At 53.4% G+C, this 15,897-nt stretch overlaps 1 protein-coding gene across 1 annotated transcript; it reads left to right on the forward strand.

Moving 5' to 3' along the window:
* Window positions 1-219: 219 nt before the first annotated feature.
* On the forward strand, window positions 220-10,701 carry LOC125688976 (maestro heat-like repeat-containing protein family member 2B). Its single transcript, XM_048935674.1, has 30 exons — window positions 220-399; window positions 557-679; window positions 819-984; window positions 1,140-1,238; window positions 1,403-1,554; window positions 1,900-2,034; window positions 2,226-2,318; window positions 2,605-2,674; window positions 2,790-2,903; window positions 2,991-3,064; window positions 3,398-3,517; window positions 3,648-3,755; window positions 3,943-4,102; window positions 4,229-4,269; window positions 4,448-4,589; window positions 4,949-5,001; window positions 5,195-5,302; window positions 5,572-5,691; window positions 5,881-6,003; window positions 6,143-6,298; window positions 6,519-6,635; window positions 6,946-7,025; window positions 7,419-7,554; window positions 7,675-7,767; window positions 8,158-8,253; window positions 8,432-8,555; window positions 8,761-8,870; window positions 9,308-9,460; window positions 9,700-9,854; window positions 9,995-10,701. The coding sequence occupies exons 1-30, from the start codon at window positions 220-222 to the stop codon at window positions 10,044-10,046; spliced, it is 3,453 nt and encodes a 1,150-aa protein (XP_048791631.1). The 3' UTR covers window positions 10,047-10,701.
* The last annotated feature ends 5,196 nt before the right edge of the window (window positions 10,702-15,897 follow it).

Here is a 15,897-nt window from a genome sequence, read left to right on the forward strand (position 1 = left end):
ACACCGTGACGCTGCCCGAGCACATGTGTGCCTGCAGTGCCGGTTCAGGACGTGCCAGCAGCACTGTCCTTGCTCTGCTGAGTGCAGCTGCCTGGCGTGGTTTCCCCAGGACCCCAGCAAGGGGAAGGCTTTCTCCCCTCTCCCCACCAACCACACATTTGCCAGTGCAGCCCACCTGTGCTGTGGGGCTGGAGGAACGCTCCTGCCAGAGCTGGCCAGATGCTCGGCCCTGGCTCCGAGCAACACCAGCGGCAGCTGCTCTGCTCTTTCCTTCCAGGTCTCTTTGCCTGTGTGTGCTGCGTGCCCAGACGGACGCGTCGCAGGGAGAGCGGCAGGGCATCAAGTCCTGTCCCTGCCTGTGCCGCGACTTTGCTGCTGCAGCGCCTGCAGGACCAGGAGGTGAGCTGGGGACGTGCGACCATCAATCCTTGCCCTGGCCCAGTGCCACGGTCCCTTGGGTGCCAGGCCCCAGCAGCACATCCACATAGCGATGGGTGGCAGCGGGCTGCTCCCTGGGAACAAGGGCGAAGCCAGCATGATTGGTCCCTGTCCCCAGGGTGTCCGAGCGCAGGTGTACCGTGAGCTGGAGAGTGTCCTGTGTGAAGATGACAGCCGCCTGCCATGCGGAGTGGTGAACAGGCTGCTGGCAGAGGTGTCCCAGGACCTGACGGCTGCCCAGGTAAGGGGTCACTGCCAAAGGCAAAGGGAGCGGCCTGCCTGCGCTGCTATTCTGCTGGCGGACGGCGGTGGCTTCGCCCTGCCGAGGGAAGGCCTTAGGAGGTGTCCTGTGCCGCGTGTCACCAGTGACTCTTTTTCAGGACGTGACAGACAACGTGAGGTTGGCTGCCAGCAATGTCCTGGTGTCTCTGGCCAGGACGCACTTCAGCTTGGTGATGGCCGAGCTCCAGGGCCACCTCAAGGCTGCGGGGGAGATGACCAAGGAGTTCGTGCTCATCACCTTGAGCAAACTGTTCAGCACCTACGGTAGAGCCCCTCAGCCTCCTGAAGTCTGTGACAATGGGGGAAAGCGGTCTCTCCCCTCTGCGCGTGATCTGCATTGAGCTGGGGGATGCAGGGCTGCAGCCCCTCCTCCCTCGCTGCTGGAGCTCTGACCATGGCCCTCTCTTTCCCCTCTGCAGCTCCACAGTGCATCCCCTTTGTGTGGCTGACGCTGGCCGGCCTACGCAGTGTGGTGGACCAGGTGAGGAGCGGCCAGATGCTGCGCATCGCTTGTGCTGGTGAGTGTTGGCCCCAGAGCAGGGCGGATCGGGACAGCCCTTGCACCTCACCCTGCTGCAGACTCACAAGCTCCCTTTTCCCTTGTCTTTGATTTTTTTGTTAGATTTTTTTAAAAAATTAATTAATTATTCATTTATTTTTTGGTTCTGTTTTGTTTTTTCAGTTGTGAAGCAATGGTCAGATGGAATCACGGCTCACTTGTCCTCTGGAAAGCAATGCCCCTGGCCTGCCGTGGAGAAAGAGCGAATCTATGAGAATCTTCACCAGCTCTTCTTCTCCGTGGTGAGGCACTGGCAGGACAGCAAGGAGGAAGAGGTGAGCACTGCTGCATTCCCAGCCCAGGATGGCAGCAGCTCTTTCTGTGCCCAGCAGGCTGAGAGCAGAGGGGTGATGAGAAGGAGTGGGCTGGCTGTGCAAAGGGCCCCAAACTGGCTCTGTGCTCGGGGCTGGATCTCCCTGCCAGGAAGCAGCCGCATGTCACAGCACTGTGGCAGGGAGAGCTGGGGATGAGGGTGTGGGGAAAGCCTCCCTGCCCTCCAGAGAGAGCCCATCTCCTGCTGTACAGGGGCATGGGGAAGGGGAAAAGAAAAGAGAAAGCCCTCTCAGTAGGAAGGGCAGACATTCAGTCTTTGATGCTAGGCCTCTGCCATCTCTCTCCAGGACAAACAGGCTGTCCTTGGGGCTGTGGCTTCCATGATGGCTGTCCTCCTGCAAGAGGAGCTGCACATCTGGGAGCAGTTCCTCTGGCTCATGCACCCATGTCAGGAGATCCAAGACACCTGCAGGGTGGCCAAGGTGAGATGCTGTGCAGGGCTCAGTGTAGACATGGTCTACTGCACTCTCTTGGTGCTGCTGGGAGGGGGGGGACAAACAAGAACACCTGTACAGGAGCTTTTCCCAGCAGACAAACCATTGGGAAAAGTTTTTCTGCTCCCAAGTGGCTAGATGTGGCTTCAGCCCTTCCTTCCTCTCCTGGTCTCTTGCAGAGCCTCACTACCTTCCTGGAGGTCTTAGAGGGAGTTCAGTCTGTCATCCCCAGGGACAAGTTTCTGGCCATCACCAGTGCTGTGTTCTACCAGGTAAGGGGAGCCTATCCTTGTGCCCACACACTTTTCCCCTTGGCTAAGTCTCAGGAGGACTGCAAGTCTCTGAGCCTCTGACGGCTGCTCAGCCCTATCTGCTGCATGCCCAAGGCTGCTGCAGAGCCGTGTGTTTGCCTCCCCCCAGGGATGCTGTGGGGCAGGCTGGGTTTTGTCTGCATGTCCTCTTCCCAAGAGTGCCAAGGAAGAGGAAAGCTGGGCAGCACAGCTTCTTTTCCGTCCTCAGTGCTGTTGTGATTTTCTCAAATGGACCTTGTTCCCACAGCTCTCTGATGACACCAAGCAGCACAGCGAGGCTGATAGCGCAGAGCTGACCCACTGCATCCTGCTGCAGGGTAAGGAGAGCAGTTTTGGCGGTGCTTGGCGGTGCCCTGGCCAAAACCTGTCTCGCAGACCTCAGCAAGGGGCACGAGTTGCTTGCTAACACAGTGCGGGATTTCCTCCCTGCAGCCCGAATCTGTCCAGAGGAAACCATCCTGTTTCTTCAGTCGCAGCTGGAGAATGAATGGGAGCCTGGATGTGTGGCAGCCCTGGGTCTGCTCGGCGCTCTGGCTCGCTCTGATGGTCAGTACCATGGATCGGGTCTTTTCCAGGGATCCCTTTTGCCACCTGGGTGGTGCCTCCACGCATGCTTCTGTGCTTCTCTTGCAGAGCCCGTTGTTACAGAGAAGCTGCCCCTGGCTGCAGAGGCTGTGCAGCGTCTGTGCAGTGACCTCAGGTTCCGGGTGAGCTGGTTTGGGAATGGAAAGCGCTGTGGGGGTGGGGATGCTGCTGCCAACACGGGCAGGGCTGGGGTGACCAGGGAGGTGCTGGGGCATTAACCACATGGTGGCAATGGCTTCTGTGGGGAGAGCAGGAGGAGTGGAGCGGGCAGGTCCCTGTGCTGCGCATGGAAAGCACACAGCACGCTGGTGCTAAGGCCTGGCCCTCACGTCAGGAGCCAAGGCTTCTCCTCTGCTCTTGTTTTCTCTGCCCCTGCCCAAAGGGCTGTCCCGATGAGCAGGTGGCTTCCCTTTGCCTTCTGACCAGGAAAATCACACACAATTGACCCCTGGCAGGTGCGGAGGGCCATTCTGTATTTCATCAAGGATCTCCTCAGTGCTGACACCCGGAGCTGCTCAGCCTGGGATGTGGTGGGGCACATCTTCAGAGAGTTCAGCCGCGCCACGGGAAGAAGGGTAAGGACAGTGGGCAGCATCTTCTTTTGGGAGACCTGTGCTGCTCAGAGGCTGGCACAGAAGCAACGCTTTGGCAACATCTGAGCTGAGAACTGAGAGTAACCCTTGTTTCAACAATACTGTTGTGCAGGCAGCCGGAGACCTTTCTGCCCAGGAAGCTCAGGAGGAAGGAGCTCTCCAACAGCTGTGCATGGACATCCTGGGGTCACTGGATGTCTCTGTGAGAGGGATGTCCAAAGTAAGTCACATTCTGCCCTGCTGCTGCTCCTTGCCTTTGCACCACGTGTTCCTCGTCCCATTCCAACACCCCAGGTCTCTCCTCCAACGCGCTCACAAGACACAGCACACAAGACTCAAGGAAATTCACAGAGTCCCATTCACCTCTGAGCGCAGGCAGGAATGCTGACATGCCTTGTTCTCTACAGCTCCTGTGGCCGCGGCTGCTGCTCTTTGTGGTGCCAGCCCAATACACGGGCATGCTGATCCCGGTCTCCCACTGTGTCCAAGCACTGGCTGAGAGAGAGGAACTGACAAGGCGGGAGATTGAAGAGTTGGATCCCCATTTCCTCAGCTCCATGTTTCAAGGTAGGAGCAGAACTCCCCCCGTGAGCTCTGCTGACCTGTGTTAGCACCCAGAAGGGACAGCGGAGGTGCGTGTGGCAGGGCATGGCGTGCCTCGGAGTCTTACTCAGTACTTCTTTCTCCCCGCAGGCCCATGGCTGACTCCCCAGACACTGCTGGTGCGCCTGTTGGTGAGTAGATGCTCCAGAGGCCAGTGCCACAAGCCCCGAGGAAGAAGCAGCATGGCTATGGGCAAAGCTGTTGGCTGCTCCTTGCCCATCAGGGCAGAGCCAAGCTGCTTCCCTCCTGGGGGAAGCCGCCGCTGCTCTTGCTGCAGCAGTAACCCTGCTTCTCCTTGCTCTCACTCAGGTGGTGGCAGGGAGCCCTGTTGCAGGCAGCGAACTGCAAGCCGCTGCCTTAGTGCTGATGCAAAAGCTCCACAGCAGAATCCACAGAGCAGTGGGGGCCATGTGGGATGCAGAGATCCCCCTGCTGCTGCAGTGTGTCCAAGGTAAAGTACTGGTGGAGAGGGAGAGGTGGAAGCAGAGAAGGGGTGGAGTGAAAATGCAGGTCAGCTGCTGTTGCCATTCCAGGGAGACAATGCTGAGGCCTGGGGAGTTTTCCCCCAGAAATCTGCCCATTCCAGGGCACAGATGGGCATGTCACATCCCCTCAGACAGCAGTCTTGGAGCAGTTAGTTCTGTGTCCCTGCAGGGACAGTGTTTGTGAGGAGGGCCAGGTCAGTGGGTGGGGGGGCGTGCATGTCCCAACTTGGCAGTGCCGAGTGCCCGGGCCAAGCCAGGTTTGCAGCAGCTCTTCTTCTGTGGCTTGATCCCAATCAAGGCTCTTTTGCTTCCTATTGCTGTGCAGGGAAAGAAGAGAGCTTCCCAGATTCTGCAGCGTGGGAGCGCCGACTGCTAAAGGTACAGCACTGCTAAGAGGCACGGTACAGGGAAGTGCTTGCCTGCCTCAAGGAGCCCCTCAAGGAGAAACACCGGGGGGAGCTGGGAGGGGGACTGTTTTTCCAGACAGCTCTCCCCAGAAGGCTGCAGCAAGTTGGGAATGCGGGAAGAAACAAAGGGCAAGGGAACATTGGCTTCTCCTGTTCTCCAACAGTTCCTGAGGGCGTCAGTGGAGACGGTGGAGGACGAGGCTTGGACCAAGGGCCTGAGCTGTGAGCTGAGCCGGTCCCTGAGCAGCTGTCCCAGCAGCTCTGGAGAAAAGGTGAGTTCCCCCCAGCTCTACCCAGCGGTGCAGCCGCAGGTGCCCAACTGGGGCGGGGGCTGCAGGCGGTGCTCTGCCCATGTGGGCTGCTTCCCCAGCCTGTGCCACCCAGGGAGCCTTTTGCTGCAAAGTGCCTGGGGGCTGGCTAAAGCTCAGCCCTGCAGCTGCTCTCAGCGATTCCCTGGGAGTGTGGGTCCTTCCCACCTGGCTCTGTCTGAGCAGGTCAGGCTGCTGCCACATCTCAGCTTCTTCCTTCCCTTCCCATGCAGTCCTTCCTGTACAAGGCTCTGGGGACAGTGCTGGGAGCTTGTAAGGGAGTCCTCCATATCCAAGAGAAACTGCTGCAACACCTGCAGGAAGCAAACGCAGAGGAACCATCTGAGGCCCAGGTGAGCTCTCCTCTCCTTCTGGAGAGCTTCTGTGAGCGTCCCCACTCTGTCCCTGGGACAAAGGGCTTCTGGCCCTTTCCATCTCCTCACTGCTGCCATTTCCCTCAGGCAAGGATGGGCCTGGCTAGTGTGGCTGGCCGCGCCAGTGGGTTCAGACCTGCACCAACTGCCCCTTGTTCTTTTGTGCAGGGAATGATCTCTCTTCTCAGCCATGCTGCTGAGAGCAACTTCCGTGCAGTCTTGGACACGCTCACCATGTTTTCGTCCAGGCTGTGCAAGGGCCGAAATTCTAGGATTTCCAGGCACAAGAAGGTGAAGCATTACGGGGTTTCCATCTTGGCTTTCTTCCGCCTTATGTTCACAGCAGCTCCTGCCTTGGGAGCTCAGGTGCACTGTGGGGCACTGGGGCCATTGGGCAAGTGTCTCAAGGCATTTGTTTCTCCCCACACAGATGGAGCTGGACAGCACGAGAGCTCACGCCACACGCAGCGCTCTCATGCTCGCCCATGGCAGCTTAGCACTGTGTGCCTCCAAGGAAGAACTGCTCGCCCACGTGGAGGGAGACATTGTGGGCAACATCCTGCTGCTCTACAGCTGCAGCTGCCAGGTGAGAGCTCAAAGCGTGCCAGGGTATCTGAGTGCCCAGCTGCAGCCCTTCCATGTGGAGGGAGGCTGAGATGGGCCTTCTCTTTCAAAGGCCCCACGGGGAACAGTTTGTGGCCAGCTGAAGATCCAAGCCCTTCCCTTAGTGCTGCCCCCACGTGTCCCCCTTGCATCCCTTGGCCCTTCCTGCAGTTCAAAGAATGTTCTTCTCTCTTGGGCCTCAGGACTTGCAGAACAAGCTTGCGCTGGTGCAGAGCATCACCAACTTCAGCTCCGCCTTCCACGCTGTGGGTGACTGCTTTAATCTGTCCTTGAAGGGCAAGCTGCTGGAGATCCTGATGGTGAGTGCTTAGAGCCAGGGCTGTCTGCAGTGCAGTATTGGGCTGTGACACGAGGCTTGCTTCCCTGGAGGCAAACAGGTCTCCCTCAGCCACACATTTCCAGCTGGTGGGGATCTTTGGTGCTGGCAGGCAGCGGCCAAGCAGCAGTCTAGGTCCACCAGCTGTGGAGCTGCTGCATCCTGGCACGCCTCTGTGGGAAACGTGGGAGTGATGGGGCTGGTGTGTGGCAGTTGTGTCTGTCACTGGGCTGGGAGGAAGAGCTCTCGCGTGCCCCTTGCCCACTTTGACTGTATCTCTCTGGGACTTGCAGGACTTGCTGAAGAGGTATCACTCAGGCATCCCTGTCTCCCCAGTGCCCCTCAAGGTGGTTCTGGCCCTGGAGGAGTTGAGGTAAGGGCTGGAGCCTCTGGGATTGTAAGGCAGGACCTTTTGGGTAGCTCCTGAAGGCCTGGAGGAGGTGAGGAGCCGCATCTACAGGATGCTGGGCTGCTGTGCCCAGCAGAGCTGCGGTTCTGGGCAGGGAGAAAGGGCCTGGTCCTCCTGTCTCCTGGCAGGGAAGAGAAGAGAGACCTGGGGTCTCCTTCCCTTCAGAGTGGGAGGTGGTTCACTGCTGCCAGGGAGGAGGCAGGCACTGCTGGAACTGAAGACAGTGCTCAGCAGCATGGGCTGGGGGTGTTGGCTTTGCAGCTGTCCATTAGGAGAAACTCAGGTTTTGTCTGAACCAGTCTGGAGAGCACCGGTAAAGGCCCTTTCTGCTTTCTCTTCCCCTTTTCCTCCTGTCAGCAAGCTGAAGCCCTCGGGAGAAGCAAAGGACATGTGTGAAATGTTGGCTCTGTGCTGCAAGAGCATTGTGACTCACCCTTCAGCAAAGATGATGCTGAAGATCAGGAAGTCACAGCAAGCAGCTCGGTACCTTCAGGTAAGCTGTTGTAACTTTCCCAGCCACCTCTCGGTGGGAACCCTACCTCAGCACACGCAGCCTATGCTCTGGCAACAACCGTGATGTCACACCTCACTCAATCCCCTCTTCTGCTTTCAGCTTCTGCAAACATCTTTGAAAGCTCTGGGCCGGCTGATGGCAGCCCTGCTTGAGACAGAGCCCACCCGTGACTTCTTCCAGAACATAATTCGTGTGAGTACATGTGGGGAAAGGGAGAAAACACAGTGCCTGTCGATAGTGGGGACAGAGATCTGGGGACAGAGAGGACGTTCAGAGCGGGAGAAATCTCTTGCTGACGTGCCAGCTCACTGCAAGCTCAGAAATGGGCAGAGAAATGGGCTGTGCAGGGGGAAAGGCAGGAGCCAGCCCCTGGCAGGCCACAGCTGAGGAAAAGCTGCTGGCTTAGGAGACAGGAGCGTCTGCAGAGAGCAGGGGCAGCAGTGCTGGTGCTCAGTGAGGCAGGGGGCCGCGTGGAGCACAGGGCAGGCCCTGAGGGAAAGTGCCGGGAAAGGAGGGACAGAGAGAGGGATGGCAGGAAGGGAAAGAAAGGATGTCTGCAGTGAGACAGGTGCTCTGTTCCAGGTCCTGAGGAGACCAATGACATCAGGCAACGTGTGGGAGCGCAGGAGGGCCCTGCAGGTCTGCTCCCAGCTGCTGGCTGTATGTGAAGAGCTTCGAGTGAGTAAAGAGCCCTACCGCACGCCCCCTGCTCCCTCTCCACTGCCCCTGAGCTGGAAGGCCAGCTTTCCCCTGCTGTGTGTGCTGTGTCACCCGCCACGTGGGGAAGGCACCGGTGGGAGAAGCTAGGGAGAGCTGGGGCTGCCTACAGCTTTGTTCCTGCCTCTCATCCCTGCAGAGAGAAGATGCCTGCGAGCACTTTGGCTCCCTGGTGGGATTTCTGGCACCTCTAACGTGTGACCCCATGCCCACCTCCCGCCAGTTGGCTGTCACCTGCCTGAGCTCCCTTCTCCGAATCCAAGGCAAGTAGAGCGGGTGTGCACCAGCCCTCTGCTCTCCTCTGCAGCACTAGCAGAAGCCCACGGGCTGGGCCCTGTTGACAGGAGAGAGAGGCACCGTGCGCAGCTCTCTTCTCGTCCCCATCCTGCCCTCTGTCTCTCTCCCTGGAAAGCAGTTCCGTTTCCAGAAGCATTACCGACTTCCCTTTTCTCCTTGTGCTCTTTCCAGCCAAGGTGACCAACAGAGTAATCGAGATGGGAGACCCTGGGAGCCTGTGTGAGGGGCTACACGCCTGCAGCACAGTCTGTCAACTCCGGGCCTCGTCCAAAATCGCAAGGGTAAGTGGACCCAAAGTGGGGTGGTGGGATCTCAGTGTGTAGGCATCTGCACGCCCTTCTGCTTCCCACAGCCTCTCACACCATTTCCAGAATGAGCTGTCAACCTGAGAGCACTCTTCTCCAGCAAGTATCAGGAGGCTCTGAGCAATGTCTGTCCTTCAGGCGCCCAGTGCAAGGAGCTGACTCTATGATGTGTGTTTGTATGTGTGTGTGATTGTGGCTGCTGGGAGGTAGGCTTTGCAAACACCATAGGTGGAGAAGGTGAGAGAAGGCTCAACCGCCTTCTGTATGAGTAGCAGGGTACGGACAGCAGTATTGTGATTGCTGCCTGAGTGACCAGCAGGCTGCTGAACTAAGAATGCCCTCAAGATTGGCTTATGTTTTGAAGACCTGCCGCAGACCAGTGATGGGATCTCTTCCTTCTCATTTCTCTGCAGATGGTGTGCAGAAACTTCCCCATGGAACGCACCATCGACTTCTTGATGGCCATCAAGGAGACCTTCCAAAAGGCCAAAGGAATGCGTGTGCGTGCTGCTGGACAGTGGATGATCACCTTTCTGCAGATGTACAGAAAGGACATCTGTCGAGACGTAAGAGACTTTCTTCCACATGTCTTGGATTTTTTCTTGCTGTTGCGCTATGCCTTGTGCCATTTGCCTCTTGTGCTAAAGAAACACAGTCTGAGCACAGAGCCAGGGCTTGGACAAGGTTGCTGGTGTGAAATTTAGTCTTAGGCTTTGGCAGTACGTCAAGGGAGCAGGCACTGCTCATATGCTGAACGTCCATGGTCACTCCCTGCAAATTGTTCTTTCTCCCCTTCTTCTTTCAGGTGCCACTGATCCTCTACATCCTGCGGAGCTGCACATCATCCACACAGCAGAGCATGTTCATGCCCTTCGTGTGCCAGGCAGTGGTCATCCTCACCCGCTGTCACACGGAGGTGGCGATTGACAATTTCTCCCGGCTGCTTGGGCCCACCGACAGGTATCAGCACTCCTGCCTTTGTTGTTGCTGCTTGCCTCTGCCAGAGGGATCCTGGGAGGAAGCAGCTTTTCTGTTTTCCTCTCAAAGTCTCTTTGAGGTGAAAATTATTCAGTCATGACTTGACACTTTCCTTTTTCTAGCGATACATGGAGGAGAATCAGAGAGTTTTGTCTGCAAAGGTGGAGGCCGTAGAAGAAAGCGAAGCGAAGCAAAGCAAAGCCAGGAAGAGAAGGGGAAGGAAAAGAAGAAAAGGAGGAGAAGGAGGAGGGGGAGGAGGAGGAGGAGGAAGAGGAGAGAAGGAGGAGGAGAAGGAGAAGGAGAAGGTGTCAACAGTTTACGGGTTGGTTCGGCCCGGTTCCGTGACCAGCAGGGCGGAGAGATCTGCGGATCCACCCCTCCGGGAAAGGGGAAACAGAGGACCCCAAAAATACTTGAAAACAACAGCAATAATCTGAGGTGGAACAATAAAATGATTTACTAAATATAGTATTAGCAAAATACAATGAGAGAGAGAGAGAGTCTGTCTAGATGGTAGATAGACCTCACCACAATGCTGGGGTGAGAAGTGCAGTCCAGTTGAGTGACTGAAGAAGAATTGATGGCGAAGTGCAGATGGCGAAGCGCAGACAGCGAAGCGCAGGCGAAGAAGAAGGATCAGGTGACCTTGCACGGAGTTAAATCTCCTTGCTGACCGCAAAGCCTCCTGGGGAAATGTAGTTCTTCTCCGTCGGACGAACATTCGGCAGATATCCAACCCCACCCCCAGTGCATTACATGATGTTATGGTGTGGAATACTGATGACCAAAAATCATAAAACCATGACAGAAGGAGAAGGAGAAAAGGAGGGAGGGGATATGACAGGAGGGGAGGAGAGGGGAGGGGAGGTAGAGGAGTGGAGGAAAGGGGAAAGGAGGGGAGGGGCGAAGGGAAAGAAAATGAAGGAAACAGTTGTACTGAAATATAAGTTTTACAATCTAGAGACCCATACTCATAACTTAATACTTTACAAAGAAAATGCAATTACAGTGAATCAGGAGAGAAAAAAGAAGACACACGCACAAAAAAAAAAGAGAGGAGAGGAGAGGAGAGGAGAGGAGAGGAGAGGAGAGGAGAGGAGAGGAGAGGAGAGGAGAGGAGAGGAGAGGAGAGGAGAGGAGAGGAGAGGAGAGGAGAGGAGAGGAGAGGAGAGGAGAGGAGAGGAGAGGAGAGGAGAGGAGAGGGAAGGAGAGGGAAGGAGAGGGAAGGAGAGGGAAGGAGAGGGAAGGAAAAGGGAAGAAAGAGAAAATAGAGGAAAAAAGAAAAGAGCAGATGAGCAAAAAAGAAGAATTATTTCATTTAAAAAATTAAATGCTTGAATTGTGGCTAAGAATTGAAAGAAGTATTTTTTTTACGATGTCTCTAAGTTCTCCATAGCAGTTACAGAATCACAGCATCACCAAATGTCAGGGATTGGAAGGAACCCTGAAATGTCATCCAGTCCAATGCCCCTACCTTAACAGGAAGATTTAGATTAAGTCACACAGGAATGTGTCCAGGCAGGTCTTGAATGTCTCCACAGAAGGAGACCCCACAACCTCTCTGGGCAGCCTGTTCCAGTGTTCTGTTACCCTCACCATGAAGAAGTTTTTTGTCATATTTTTGTGGAACCTCCTATGTTCCAGATTTCACCCATTGTCCCTTGTCCTATCACGGGGTGTCGCTGAGAAGAGCCTGGCTCCATCCTGCTGGCACACACCCTTTTCATATTTGTTAACATTAATGAGGTCACCTCTTGGTCTCCTCCCAACTAAAGAGACTCAGCTCCCACAGCCTTTTCTCTTAAGGGAGATGCTTCAACCCCTTCATCATCTTTGTGGCTATATCTCTCAAGCAATTCTCTCTCCTTCTTGAATGGAGGGGCCCAGAACTGGACAGAATACTCCAGAAGTGGTCTCAGCAGGGCAGAGTAGAGGGGGAGAAGAAGCTCTTTTGACCTACTAACCACATCCCTTCTAGTATGCCCCAGGATGCCATTGGCCTTCTTGGCCACAAGGGCACAGTGCTGGCTCATGGTCACCCTGCTGTCCAACAGGACCCCCAGGTCCCTTTCTTCTACGCTGCTCTCCAGCAGGTCAGTCCTGAACCTGAATACTGGTACCTGGGGTTGTTCTTACCCAGATACAAGTCTCTATGCTTGCCCTTGTTGTATTTCATGAAATTTCTCCCAATTCTCCAGCCTGTTTAGGCCTCGCTGGGTGGCACCTCAGCCTTCTAGCACGTCAGCCACTCCTCCCAGTTTTGTGTCATCACCAAGCTTGCTAATAGTGCACTCCCTCATGCAAGTCATTGATGAGTATAGTGAATAGTACTGGTCCCAGTACCGACCCTTGAGGAGCTCCATTAGATACAGGCCTCCAACTAGACTCACTCTGTCCCACTGACCACAGCCTCCAGCAGTACAGACAGACAGAGAAGGCGTTCAGTAATATCACCTTCTCCATATCTTTTGTCACCACAGCAGTCGTGTGTGTGTGTGTCTGCGTGTGTGTCTGCATGCATGCGCATGTGCACACCTGTTTGTGAGTGCATGTGCCCGGTGTCAGCTAGGCTCAGACTTGCTCCCAGCTGCCCAGGGCCAACGCAGCCCCTTACTGCCAGCATATATGCCATCCAGATACAGGCTGTCAGACTTTTGGAAAGAAATCCTGCTTCAACTCACTGTGGAATCAGTCCCACACAGTAAAGCTGTAATCCCTCTTGAAACCTCTTCACGTTCTCAGCTACAAAAGTGTCATCACCATGACGCTTTTCACCAGTGATGAAGAAGAGCCTGCATGCCGTGCTTGTAACAATCTGCACCAGCAAAGGTGACCTACTATTGCTGTTGCCACTGCCCATTGCCTCACTGCGCTCACATCCACTGCTTGGTCTTCTTCAGTGTTCTGTGTGTGTCAGTGAGTGTCAATGGCTGACATCTTTTCCACATGGAGTTCAGCGTCACGCCTCTCTTCACATGCACTTCCACGTCAGACCCATTGTGTCAGACTGCCCCTCTGCTGCCATCTGTTACACAACAATAACACGTCATGGAATATTGGTGAGAAGATTTGATGCCTACTGCCACACCACCAACCTCCTCTGATGTCATGAACCAACACAATACAATGAGAGGCATTACTTTTGGAGCAGGAGCAGCCCTCAGAAAATGTATCACATACTATATTAAGTAACAAAACTTGTTTTAATTTTTTATTTTTTATTGTTTTATAAAGAGTTCAGACTTCAGACCGCAGCTCTACATGTTCCATTTGAAAACTGGCCACTAATGTCAACAGAAAATGGAGCTGCAAAGAAACAACAAAAAATAAAGATGAATTTTTGGCAATCCTGAGACCTATTCTCTAATTCTGTATCAAAACAGAAAGCACAGCTGTGTCCTTTTTGTGCTAGGGGCTGACCTGCAGGAGAGGAGCTCTGCAGAGAAGGACCTGTGTGTCCCAATGGACAGCAGGCTGGCCATGAGCCAGCAGCAGTGTGCCCTTGCGGCCAAGAAGGCCAATGGTTTCCTGGGGCTTGTTAAAAAGAGTGTGTTCAGCAGCAAAAGGGGGGCGATCCAGGAACCTGTTCTGCTCACCCTCCTGTAGGGAACTCTGCTTTTAGCAGGGGGCTTGGTCTCAATGTTCTCCAGAGTTTCCTTCCTACCTGTATGATTCTGAGATTGTATGAGAGAGAAATCACAAGAACCACGTGCTAATTGCAGAGGATGGATTTGGCAGAGGCAATCTCTTTTCTAAGGCAAAAGGAAGGTCTTAGCAGCAGTGATAGGCAGAGAGAAGGCTTGCCACAGTGTTCTGCAGCACAGAACTTTGCCGCCTATTTCAGAGCTGTGCCGTGACACTGCCTGAAGCTGAACAAGGGCTGTGGCACCCTGTGGCCACCTTAGGAGAAGGACTGCCTCTGAAGACAGGGACAACCCACTCTGTCAGAAGGGGCCCTCAGTGCCAGAGAGACAAAACTTGTAAACCAGAAGGAGGGAGACGATGCAGTCGGCCACCAGTTACCAGCTTCCATTCCAGTTGGCGTTCGCTGAAATGCACCTGGGGACTGTGGGTGACTGCAGCAAAGGGAAACGGGGAAATCACAGAAACACGGGGGCTGGAAAAGGCCTCGAGAGATCATTGAGTCCAACCCTTCTACTAAAGCAGGAGCCCTACGACAGGTTGCATAGCTAGCTGTCCAAATGGGCCTTAAATATCTGCATAGCAGGAAATCCCTGTTCCAGTGCTCCATCACCCTTACTGTAAAAAAGTCCTGCATGTTAGAACGGAACTTCCTATGTACAAGCTTTAGGCCATTACTCTTTGTGCTATCGCTACACACAATTGAGAAGAGCCTGGCCTCATCCATTTGCCTCCCACCTCCCTCAAGATCATAGAATCATGGAATCATAGAATGTCCTGGGTTGAAAAGGACCTCAAAGATCGTCTAGTTTCAACCCCACTGCTATGAGCAGGGTCACCAACTACTAGACCAGGCTGCCCGGAGCCACATCCAGCCTGGCCTTGAATGCCTCCAGGGATGCATTCTTGGAGGAACCTGTTCCACCCTCTGTTCTTTTTCTGTAGAAACATATCTTCTCTCATTTTTTCATTTTTCCCCACTTTTCTTCTCTGCACTGTTTTCCCTCCTGCCAGTTTTGTGGTTTTTCTTTTTGTCAAAATGATATTTTTCCGCCAGCAGATCTTTCAGCTCAAGGTCGCAACAGAGCTCAGTTTCTCAGAGGACCCTCTGAACACAGCCTGTGAATGGTCCCTTTTTCTCAGGTCTATGCGAGGAGCCCTTTCACTTAACAGATGTACTAACTAACGAGGAAAAAATGATGCTATATTTACAGTTTAAAAAATGCGAAGTGATTTCTGTTTTTTTTTAATGTGTAATTTCTTCAGAGAACAAGACAAGTTTTGTTCTTTGTTGTTCAAAATACCCTGGAATTTAAACATCCCTTAAGGCAGGTTGGCCTCCAAGTGTGCAGTGTCATTCATTTATCTCCCTCTTCCTGTTCCACTGACATAAGTTTACTGGCCTCTCAAGTGTCATTGCCAGCTCTCTGCAAGTGTTTTGTTAAGCTTGCATAAGTTCTCTGCTTATTTCATTGCTATTCCTTGCTACGGAATGTACTCTGCATGCCCTACCTGCTGCTGTTCATTGCTTTGTACATTTCTGATTTTCTAAAATCCCACTGACCCTTCCAAGCACTGGGGAATACTCAAGAGGAGCAGCTGATGTAGCACTGAGATCACTCTAATAGGTCTGTAAAAGTGCATGAGCCATATGAAAAACTGTATTCACTTTTAATTTTAAAAGTTCTTTAATCCTCAGTTAAGATAGTAAAGCATTCCTAGTAGCACAGAAGAGAGACATTTCAGCAGAAACTGCTCATTTCAGAAGGCATGAGTTATGGAACTGCTGCTCTCCTCTTAAGAGATCTTTTGCCCAGCATAGGTGGCAGTTTCTTTACTTATGCTGGATTTATCATGAGCCAGGAATCCATCAGAAAGGTTGTGCTGGTAGCTGCTAATTACACAGTGGTTTCAAGTTGTCGCTGCTGCCATTTTGATGGATGGCGTACATAGAATTTTCTTACATCTCATCTCCTAATCTGACTTAAGTATCCTCACAGCCAAACCTAGCTGAAATGATTTTTGTGTTTTCTGCTCTAAATTTTAGAGCTTTTATTATCTGTAGAAACTTAGGATGACACGTCATTAACCGCATGGATTTATTTTTTTTTTATTTTTTTGTTTTTTGGAAGCAAGTTTTCTCTTTTCATGTAGAAGCCCTTGCTTTGGTAAGAAGATGTTGGCCACAATCCACAATTTAGTCACTATTACTTTTAGCATCAGCAGTCTTGCAATTTCTTCAGCGTACTCTTAGTCTTGTTCCAACAAATTCAGAGTTCATTGGTACACAGTGTCTGCCTTAACAAAAAGTACAGAAAATATTATTCTGTAATTTCCATTATCTAAATGCTAAACAGGCATCTTTCAGCGATACGTCAGAAAA

This window comes from Lagopus muta, chromosome 2 (assembly GCF_023343835.1).
Source record: "Lagopus muta isolate bLagMut1 chromosome 2, bLagMut1 primary, whole genome shotgun sequence".
Lineage (NCBI taxonomy): Eukaryota > Metazoa > Chordata > Aves > Galliformes > Phasianidae > Lagopus > Lagopus muta.

Excerpts from the sequence above, each read along its gene's own strand:
- LOC125688976 (XM_048935674.1), top strand. The coding sequence starts at position 220 with ATGCTCGGCCCTGGCTCCGAGCAACACCAGCGGCAGCTGCTCTGCTCT. Across the intron at positions 6,004-6,142 it reads GGATTTCCAGGCACAAGAAG|ATGGAGCTGGACAGCACGAG; the intron begins GTGAAGCATTAC and ends CTCCCCACACAG. Across the intron at positions 9,461-9,699 it reads GAAAGGACATCTGTCGAGAC|GTGCCACTGATCCTCTACAT; the intron begins GTAAGAGACTTT and ends TTCTTCTTTCAG.